The sequence below is a fragment of the Coffea arabica genome, chromosome 7c, assembly GCF_036785885.1.
Source record: "Coffea arabica cultivar ET-39 chromosome 7c, Coffea Arabica ET-39 HiFi, whole genome shotgun sequence".
In the NCBI taxonomy this organism is placed as follows: Eukaryota; Viridiplantae; Streptophyta; class Magnoliopsida; order Gentianales; family Rubiaceae; genus Coffea; species Coffea arabica.
Window position 1 is genome coordinate 13,387,090 of NC_092322.1, and position 11,381 is coordinate 13,398,470.

Here is an 11,381-nt window from a genome sequence, read left to right on the forward strand (position 1 = left end):
ATACAATTTGCTTGCTCGAATAGTATAGAGTGACGGTCCTGCACAATATGATTTATTTATTGATAAAGTATAAAATTTGAATAAAATAAAGTGAAAATAAATTGAATTACCTTTATAATTTCTCACACAAATACCACAGGTTAGCAAAACATTATTTTTTGTAATAGTTTGACGCAAGTGTTCACCATCATCAGTTGCAAATTTATCACACAAAGTCAACCGAACTACAATCAAACTTCATTTAGACAATTTTGGTAAGTATTTTATCAAAATTTGTAGAATATAAAATATTTTAAAGATATTAAATCTAGTAACTAACCTTTTGTCAACTAAAAGTATGTCACACTTAATTTTGTCATTGATAGACGTTTGATAGTGTGAACCAACGGATACAACTAAACCAACCACATCTGCAAAAGATCAAAAAATAGAAGTAATACCAGTTCAAATATACAACTTAAACAGAAGTATGGCTAATTATGAATGAAATACCTATCAATTGCACATCATTGTCCATGTGCTGTTCTGTATCTCTTAGTTTGACCAGATTAAACTTGAAACGGGGTATGGTTCCACAATCATCTAAAATATTCACTATTTTCGTATCGTTTCCAAACGATAATTGGTACTGATGTGGTGCAAGCCGATATTGAAGATCTGCAGGAATTACATATATATTTTGAAACCAGTATACCTTGCCTTCATGGAGATGATCTGCGAAAATGTTTATCATATTACTGCCTCTTATAACTCCCGACAAGATTCCATTTTTGATAGTTTTCAACAGATTAGTAATATTCAATATTCAATATAATAATTAACATACACTCTTAATTATTACCTGATCATCTATAAAAAAGCATCTTGATACATCCCGAACGTTGAAGCACTCCATATATGGTCATATCTATTAATCGAAACAATCTAACCTTTACATTCCATCCGTATCCGCAAGGATCCAGATAGAGTAAATGTGTATATCGAATATCTGTAAATTATTATAATATAGCATGAAGGTTAATTATTTAAGCGCTATATTTGATATAGCAAATAACACAAATTCAAAGAAATACCAAAAAAATGCCAAAGTATGAAACATATATAGTACATATGGTATAATGTAAATATACTATTTTTGTAAACAAAGCGATGTCCAGAATTTATCAAAGGGAGTCAAAAATCTCACGATTCACAATATTTTTTATGTAATCCCATGGATCATCATCTCTATTAACAATGAGTATTTTCAATCCATCTGGCGAAGTAGCACGGGACAGAGCAACATAAAGTTGATCATGTGAAAACACGGGTTCAGGAAGGTAAACGCCAACATTTTTCAAGGTTTGGCCTTGACTTTTGTTGATAGTCATTGCAAATGCCAATTTCACAGGAAATTGACTCCTTTTAATTGGAAAAGGAGACCGTGTACTCTGTGGTGTTAAAGAGATCCGATGTATGAGTACTAAATCTCCAATATTAGATCCTGTTATGACTTCTGTCTCGAGAAGTTTATCCCCCATTCTGGTAACGACAAGCCGTGTTCCATTGCAAAGACCTTCTGACTGATTGAGATTTCTCAAAAGAATTATGGGAGTTCCCTCTTTAAGTTCCAAAAAATGATTTGGAAGACCAGGAAAATTCAAAGAGTGCAACATTTCAGGAGGATTCATATTTTCAACAATGTCACCTTCAATATTGCAAAAAGTATCAGCACTCATATAGGTACGTGATTGACCAGGAAGCATTGATAGCATCTTATCATTCAACTTGTCAACATCACCATTTTTTGGAGCCAAAATAGCACGTTCCTTGAGGTAAGTGCTATTTCTGTATGAATCTCTCAAATTTGGATAGACAGAATCTATTAACCGCATCAAAGATTGACTATCATTTTTTATGAGAAATTGCGACGGCATCCGAATCCAGTTTGATTCCCCAAATTCAGTAAGTGAAATTGCTGAAACCTTTCCTTCACCAACGGACAGCAGCCAATTTGTAAAATCCATCAATTGCTGACACGTAGTTTTAGGAAGACGTAAATTCATTACACGCATATTTATTTTAAGATGCAGTACTTTACAGTGATCCCAAATCGTTGACTCTTTTATTGTAACTGATACTGTTGCTTCTCTTCCACCTTTAGAAACAATCGGTAATATTTGTCGAAAATTACCGCCCAAAACAACCAATTTTCCTCCGAAAATACAATCCTCAGAAGCATTTTCACTCAACTTTAAGATATTCTTTAAAGTTCTATCCACCGCTTCAAAACCATGCCGATGTGCCATTGGAGCTTCGTCCCAAATTATCAAAGATGTCTCCCTAATTAATTTAGCCAAGTTAGAATTTGTATTGATTAAACAACTTGATGACTCATCCAAATTAATAGGAATTTTGAAACGTGAATGCGCTGTTCTTCCACCTGGTAAGAATATTGCAGCAATGCCTGATGATGCAACTGAAAGAACAATTTTTCTCTGCGATCTGACTCGAGTAATCAATGTTCTCCATAAATAAGTTTTACCCGTTCCACCACTTCCATACACAAAAAATAGTCCACCGTGATTATGTGTGTATGATTCCATAATAAGCTCACATGCTTTCAGTTGATCCTCATTCAAACCAGCATATAAATTATCAAATAATTGCTGCTCCGATGTAAAATCGTAATCGAGCTCTTCTCTTATAAGTCTGTTCATGGAAAACTGAGCATTTTCAAATGACGGCAATGGCATTGGAGGAAAATCTCGTAACGATCGACCATTTTTGTTCAAAATGAGTTCGAGTTCAATTAATCTCAAATTTTGTAACTCACCATCATCTATGCGTATCTGAGAGTTTCCCATATCCCTTTTGATCTGATATTGCAAATCATCTGTCATACTTTTCCAATGACGCTGCCATAAAGCATAAGGGTTAGTTACCTCAGAATGCATAAGTATTGTACAATACATGCTGCGTAATTTTCTGGCAGATGCCCATGTAGATGCTTCAGCCAAAGCTTCATTCCACTCATTATCATCATCCAGAAGACCAAGTGCTGCACATGCAGCTTTGAATGTTGGATGCACAACTCCATCAATAGTTCTCAAATGTTCAAAACTTTGTGCACCACGAATTTTATTCAGTAACATTCTCAAATAGTATTGCTCACCGGAATGAGAATGTGCATATGGTAGCCTTCCGATACACCTACCTTGCAATCTGGACTCCCATTGACGTTTATTTTGCTTCCAAGTCCACTTACTCGGAAACTCCACAAACGTCAAGTTTCTAGCTGGAACATGGCTCTGATTTATTTCAAACCATTTCGTCAGCATCGTGTCATGTATGTGATCACGATCAAGAACGTCATAAAAATGATTATCATCATTAAATATCACAAATTGATGATCAGGAAGATGATACTGCAATCTAATCACGGATGGATACTGTCTCTGCATTTCGAAATCAAATATCTTCCAACATGACTCAATTGGCGATAAATATCGACAATCTAAGTACTGTTTAATTTCATCAACGCTTCTGTAACGACGATGACCACTTTCATTTGCAAGTACAACGTTATTCTCAATCTGAACATTTGCTCTATCAACCCCCTTACTCATTTACTTGTACAGATATTTAGTGATTTCTGGACGTGCAACTTTGGTCACATTGATATGACCATCAAACATCACAATCAAATCTCGATTGTAAGAAACAACCCATCTGTTGTCAAATGTAAAACCATTAATAGTTATCCTCTTACTTGGATCATCTCTACGTCTGTATAATACAAATCCATCTTCATCAATAGTGGTTTCACTACAAAATCTCTTTGGATAGTGTTTAGAGCACTTTCCGTTCACCATACACGGAGCATTTGGATAAGCATTACCACAGGGTCCGTGTAACATGCACCTGATGACCGTATCATAAGCTAGTGGATCAGCATTTGTGTCAGGTATTTCGGCACAAATGATTTCATCAATATGCTCTGTAGTAAGGGGCTTATCTTCCGGAGCTAATGTCAAAGTGATATGAGTATGTGGTAAACCACATTTTTGGAATTCAATGACAGAGATGTCTGCATATTATGGAAGTAATCTTAGTGTGTGGCAAAATAGGGAATCAAAAAAGAAAATAATGATTTGAATAAAGTAAAATTTTTACCTACAAGCACTTTTCCAAATAGTTGGGGCTCCGTTTGGATTGAGTGTTTTTGTGCCTGTTTTTGAAAAACTGTTTTTCACATTCCAAATGCTACAGTAAATGTGTATTTCAAAAACAACTTAAAAAACACCATATCCAAACAATATATCAAAAACAACACCAAATATATTTCAATTATGCATATTTAATTTGTATATTTTAATAAGTATATTTCAATTTGTATATTTTAATTATGTATTTTAATATGTATATTTCAATTATATTTTAATATATTTTAATTATATATTTTAATACGTATATTTCAATTATGTATTTTAATATGTATATTTCAATTATGTATATTATGTATATTATATTAATATAAATATATTTATTTCAATTGATATAATATATATAATATATATTTATATAAAAATATTTATTTATATATAAATTTATAAATATATTTATACAATTTTGTTTTATAATATATATTAATATGTATATTATATATAAATTATATTAATATTAATGTATATTATATATATTATATAAATTTCTAATATTATATATTTATACATACATATTATAAATATTTTATTTTATTTAAAATATATTTTTATATATTTATAATATATTTACATAAATATTATATGTTATATAAATTATATATAATATAATATATAATATATTATACATTTATATAAATGTACATTTATACATAATATATAAATATTTATGTATATTTATAATATACATTTATATTATGTGTTATATATAATATAATACATTTATATTAATATACATAATATTAATTTTACATTTATACATAATATTAATACATGTATACATTTATATTAATTATATTAATACATTTCAACATAATATTAATACATATTTATAATATATTAATTTATACATTTATATAATATTAATTTATAATTTATACATTTTTAATAATATACACTTATACATTTAAATATACATTTATATTATGTATTATATATAATATAATACATTTATACATTTATATTAATATACATAATATTAATTTTACATTTATACGTAATATTAATACATATATACATTTATATTAATTATATAAATACATTTCTACATAATATTAATATATATTTATAATATATTAATTTTATACATTTATAATATTCATTTATAATTTATACATTTATAATAATATACACTTATACATTTATAAATATATTTATATTATGTATTATATATAATATAATACATTTATATATTTTCATATGAATATATAAATATATTTATTTATAAATATCTATAAATGTATTATAAATAAATGTATATTTATATAAAAATTATAATTTATAATTTATACTTTTATATAATATTCAATTATAATTTATACATTTATAATAATATAAATTTATAGATTTGTAAATATAAATGTATTATAAATGCATAAATGTATATTTATATAAAAATATAAAAATTATAATATTCTAAAAATATTCAAAAATATGTCTCAAAATTACCTCTAAAAATAATCCAAAAAAATTTACAGTAAAAGTTTTTCATATAGTTTTTGAAAAATAACCCAAAAATAATTAATCCAAACGGACTTGTTTTTCAGATTCGAAATGCTACAGTAGTGTTTTTGAAAAACAACCCCAAAAACAACTAATCCAAACGGAGCCTGGGTATTTTTTAAAACATCCATCAACTTTTTTGTCTTATCCGAAAAACTCGAGCAGTAATATCGGGTCTGTCCTCAACTTTCTGTCCTGATATTCTTGTCAACTCTTGTTTAATTTCTGGCCAACTGAGATTGCAAGTAAACGTAATGAAAAGATCTGGATTTCCAATTGTCCTACAGATTGCCATTGCGTCCTGAAAATGTTGTACCATATTTCGGGATCCACCCGAAAACGAAGATGGTAGAACAAATCTCCTTCCAACAGCTGATGCATCTGTATCTCCAGCAAGTACAGCATCTGCTAAACCTTGATATACATCAGCACGTAATAGAGATTGATGGCTTTTCATAAAATTCAATCTGTAGTGTTCAATAGCTGCATAACAATCAACAATGAATTGTTGAAATAGTTTGGCACCTTTCAAAAGTGTGTGGCCTTCATTTTGTCGAAATTGTATACGATACGCATAGAATTCACGCATCGACACAAATTCTCTCTTCCTAACGGCAGAGGGTGAAAATCTTATTGCGCAATGCCATCCGTCTGTTCCATATGGAAATAGTAAAGGGTATTGAAGTGGCATGTATGATGGATGTGTCTCACTGATTCTTTTCAAATTTCCATCTCGAGTGACAAGCACAATATCGCGGTGTGTGACATGACCAGTATCTTCACCGACAAATCAAAGCAACAACTTCATTTGCAGTTGGTTGGATATATTGTCTGTCACCTCGAGCACTAATTATTTGTACTTGCAGATTGGCAACATTTTGATTTCGAAGCATGTCTTTTGCACTTCGAAAAACTTGTACGTATGGATTTATTTCATCTAGCATATTTTTCAATCCTTCAACTATTGATGCATCAATTCCAATTGGATTGCCATCATGATTGTTCAGAAGATTCATACGATTTTACAACTCATTATCGGTGTCATGGATGTATAATTGTATGAATCTACCTAATGCTCCAAAAGGTGGCAAAAGCGATCCGATTAGATGATAATTTTCTCCACTAATTCGAAATGAATATGGTCCAGCAGAATTGACTATAGAATGATCTACTTTGCCTCCCATGGATGTAAACCCGAATAGTGCATTTAGCAATCGAATCTTCTCTTTCAGTGTTGGAGTGATAAATACATGTTGTAAAACTTGGGAAGTTTGAGGTAATAACGGCAAAACAACATCCCCATCTTGACAACATAAATTGAATCTTGGATTTTGTTTTGTACTATTTTGAATTCTTTCTTCCACCCACATTAGAGATTGACATTTCTGACAGATTACTGTTCTTGGACCAAATATCCATCTTCTTGTAATTTGACGTCGCCGTCGCCTTCGGCCTATTTGATCTAATTGATTGATGAAATAAGTATAATAAGGTACATACCTAAAATTGTCACTATATGTAAGGTATAAAGCACGTAATATTTGTTTGCCCAAGAACATATAGCAAGAAATATGAATTATGAAAAATTGAGAAAAGTATAAAGCACATAATATTTGTATGCCCAAGAACATGTAGCAAGAAATATTAATTATAGTATTAATTATGGTAACATGAGAAAAGTATAAAGCACATAATAATTGTATGCCCAAGAACATACAGCAAGAAATATTAATTATGAAAAATTGAAAAAAGTATAAAGCACATGATATTTGTATGCCCAATAACATATAGCAAGAAATATGAATTATGGAAAATTGAGAAAAGTATAAAGCACATAATATTTGTATGCTCAAGAACATGTAGCAAGAAATATTAATTATGGTATTAATTATGGTAACATGAGAAAAGTATAAAGCACATAATAATTGTATGCCCAAGAACATATAGCAAGAAATATTAATTATGGTTACATGAGAAAAATATTAGTAGATTACCGATTTGTTCTGCTCCAGCTGCGTTAATAGGCACAATGTCTTGTGTAGCAGGAACAAATTCTTCAGGTGAGCCTGTTTGTATAATGGGTTTTTAGAAGACAAATGGAAAAAAAGAATTGGAAGAAATTGAATTGCATAAATAATAATTGATTACTTAGTCAAGATACATGAGAAAACTTGGACTTACTATCATCAGGACCATTAGCTGATGACGTAGGTGTAATAGGAACTTAGTAGTTGGTGAGTCATTATGCAAGTCATCTATCATTATGTAATATAGAAAGTTAATATAATAATGTAGCACGTTAAAAAAATTAATGATTAAGCATGAATTTTAAATTGTGCATAAATTTGGAGTTACCATGATCATGGAGAATTGGGGCTGCGGTCGATGGATGTTGAAGTTGAAAAGATGTTGAATAATCATTTGTTTGATCTAAAAGTATATTAAAATAATTGTATTAAAAGACGTATTAAATTAAGTTACAATTATTAATGTAAAACTCATAAAAAATGTAATAATCTAATATATTATATGAATATTATGAATGAGCATGAGTGGTCTGATGTAAAACTTTAGCAAGATCTAATAAACATAACAATATTTGTTAACACAAATTACGTTGTGTGCAAAGATTAGAAAAATCGAAAAGAAGTATTTTAGTTTGAAAAATTATTTTTTAATTAATGAATGGTAATATGTGTATTTAATAGTAAGATTTGAGAAAATCTATCCTTAATTTGGTAATGTTTCTGATAGTAGTTGGTAATATTTTATGTTTGAGACATTATTTAGTGGGTGAACTCGATGTGAAATGTGAAGCATGATTTCGACCATATGAGTTTTGAGTCACTATATTTTTATGATATGTAATTAAACATTTAGAATAGTAAAATATATTTTTTATTATGTTAATTATTGCCTCAAACAAATTGTCAATTTTGGTAGTAAAAATGACAATATATTTATGTGAACCTTTGATATTAGATAAGATTGTAGTGATCCTATTCATTATGATTGACCACTGCATATGCAATAATAGGTTTTAGTACTATTTGTTAACATGTAACATATTAACAAAGCCATTGGGGAGCTTTCGGTGGCATTTATTAAAGTGCTTATAAACAATTGGTACTATTTCAACATTCTTATAAACAATGAAAATAACAATAATATTATAATATTCGAAATATTATTAATACTTAGAAGTACAATAATAATCCCAAATTTTAAAGAATACATAATACCGAAATTTCTAACTTGATTCTTATAAACAATGAAAACAACAATAATAATATAATATTGGGAAAATTATTAATAATTGAAATAACAATGGAAACACCAATATTTAAAGAATAAGTACCGTAACTTCTAACTTGATTCTTATAAACAATGGAAACAGCAATAATATTATAATATTGGAAATATTATTAATAATTGCAATTATAATGAAAATGGCAATATATAAAGAATAGATATTACCGGCTTGATTCTTATAAACAATGAAAACAATAATAATATTATAATATTAGAAATATTATTAATAATTGTAAATATAATGAAAATACCAATATTTAAAGAATAAATAGTGGCGAAACTTCTAACTTGATTCTTATAAACAATGGAAACCATCTAATTCTGGATTGTGCCCATGCATAGCACAATCGAGATGTGACATGAATTTTAATTTTTTTAAGAACCTCATTCCTAGGATCCAGCGACTACAACACACACACAAGCTGTTGAGACAATTTTGCGACTAAATATATAACTAAGGTTCGAGTATGTTGGGGGGTTCATTTTATGTGATGCTTAACAAATATAGGATTTTTTCCAAAGTTCGAATTTTTTTAAATATATATATATATATATATATGTAAGATTTTATCCGGAGAGAGTTTGGACACGGCATGAGTTGGTGCTTGCCACAAGCCACTTGAGGAAAATGAAGGCAGGAAGACAGGAAATGGCACTAATCCAGCGTCGATCATAGCCACGGGCCAATAGAGACATGCAATCATAATCATACGTAGCCCCCAGACACCTCGGAGCCTTCATACCCGGTACATGTATCCAACCCAATTAACCTAACCACAACTTGCGCCTTTGCCCTACACTTTCCTGACTAAACATTTATAACTGGTGCCACTGACATTATTAAAAAACCGGTGCCCTACTCTTTTGGTTGGGCAGATGCTCTTCGTCACTACCATCTGTTGTATGGGAAGCTACTGGTTCTTGATGATTGTAATATGCTCATTTACCTATAGCCCTGAACTGTACATTCTAGATTACTAATGAAACTTGGACATAGTTGCATGACTGGCAACCGAATTCCCAGCTTTTAAGTTTTCAAGTAATATTGACTCTTTATTACATGGTGAAGCGTCCTTTCTTGCTCCAGGCACAAACGGGGTACTGCCAATTGGTAGTTCTCTTAATCTGCCAATTGGCTCAATAAAATTTCTAAATTTATTCTAATAAACAATGGAAACAGTAATAATATTATAATATGGGGAATATTGTTAATAATGGTAACTACAATGAAAATCATAAATGTTTAAAGAATAAGTAGTACCAAAACTTATAAACAATGGGAACAACAATCATATTATAATATTGGAAATATTAGTAATAATTGAAATTACAATGAAAATGTCAATATTCAAAGAATAAATAGTACCGAAACTTCTAAATTGATACATAAGATTACTGTCCATAAGATTACACCCGAAAAGTATATTAATTTTTAGGTGCCATTGTCTCACAGTGGAGAAATAATTAAAAGAAATTGTTTGTGGCAAATTAATTAGGTCTTATTTAGTTTGCGAGTCTTTCTTCAAAAATTGTTTTCGATGGCCAACAATCCAAAAGGCCGTTGATTTAAAAGGAAAAGGCGTCTAATTAAAGGATCACCATTTCGCAGCCTCTAATTAAGCAACCTGGCGACAAAAAATACGCAAGAATTTTACGTATTTCAACGTACGCAAACTATAAAATGTCCCAAGCGTTCAATTCTAAATATTCTCGATGGACCTGTAGTCCACTGAAGCAGGAGGTGCACTTGCAGAAAATTACATTGCCCCTACAAAAATCACGCCTCATAAGGTTATCTACTTCCCTTTTCCCCTTACCCATTCTACCCCTTGTACTGAATCCTATCCTCCAAAAGGTTTGAGTTGTGCTGGTCAAGAACGGGAGAGGTCAAAAAAAAAACATTTGTCCAAAATTTGAGCTTAGAAAGATACTCCATCCACCGCTCAATCGGTCTCAAAAGCATCTCACCAGCCTCTTCGCACATGAGATAATTGAAACGTTGCACAAAGATTATAAGAAGCCAGAAATTGCATTCACAGACGATTATAATAGTGAATGAGCAAACCATACCACAAAACTGATATGATTCTGAGTTCATTTTTGGCACTAAAACAGAATCTTCTTGTTTCCCACCACCTACTTTCTAGTCCCCTAAAAGTCTCACCCCCTGGTACACTGCACCAGGACGGAGGTCATCTATATTGCTAAAGCATCTATAGCCATCGATCTTAGGTGCCATTGTCCATAAGATTCTTAGGTGCCATTGTCCCATATGTTTTTGCAACATTTATTTTTTGAATCTATTCCCCTTTTTTTTTTTTTGCTATTTCTCTCAAGCGTCAACATTTTTGTCTTGCACGATTC

General features: G+C 30.3%; 2 protein-coding genes across 2 annotated transcripts; both read right to left on the minus strand.

Moving 5' to 3' along the window:
* Window positions 1-1,163: 1,163 nt before the first annotated feature.
* On the minus strand, window positions 1,164-3,608 carry LOC113699579 (ATP-dependent DNA helicase PIF1-like). The gene has a single exon (XM_072057833.1). It carries the CDS (start codon window positions 3,606-3,608, stop codon window positions 1,164-1,166), a length of 2,445 nt encoding a protein of 814 aa, XP_071913934.1.
* LOC140010544 (uncharacterized) lies at window positions 3,609-6,294 on the minus strand. The gene is made up of 2 exons (XM_072057834.1): window positions 5,841-6,294; window positions 3,609-4,069 (listed from the first exon to the last, which is right to left on the minus strand). Exons 1-2 carry the CDS (start codon window positions 6,292-6,294, stop codon window positions 3,609-3,611), a joined length of 915 nt encoding a protein of 304 aa, XP_071913935.1.
* Window positions 6,295-11,381: the final 5,087 nt, after the last annotated feature.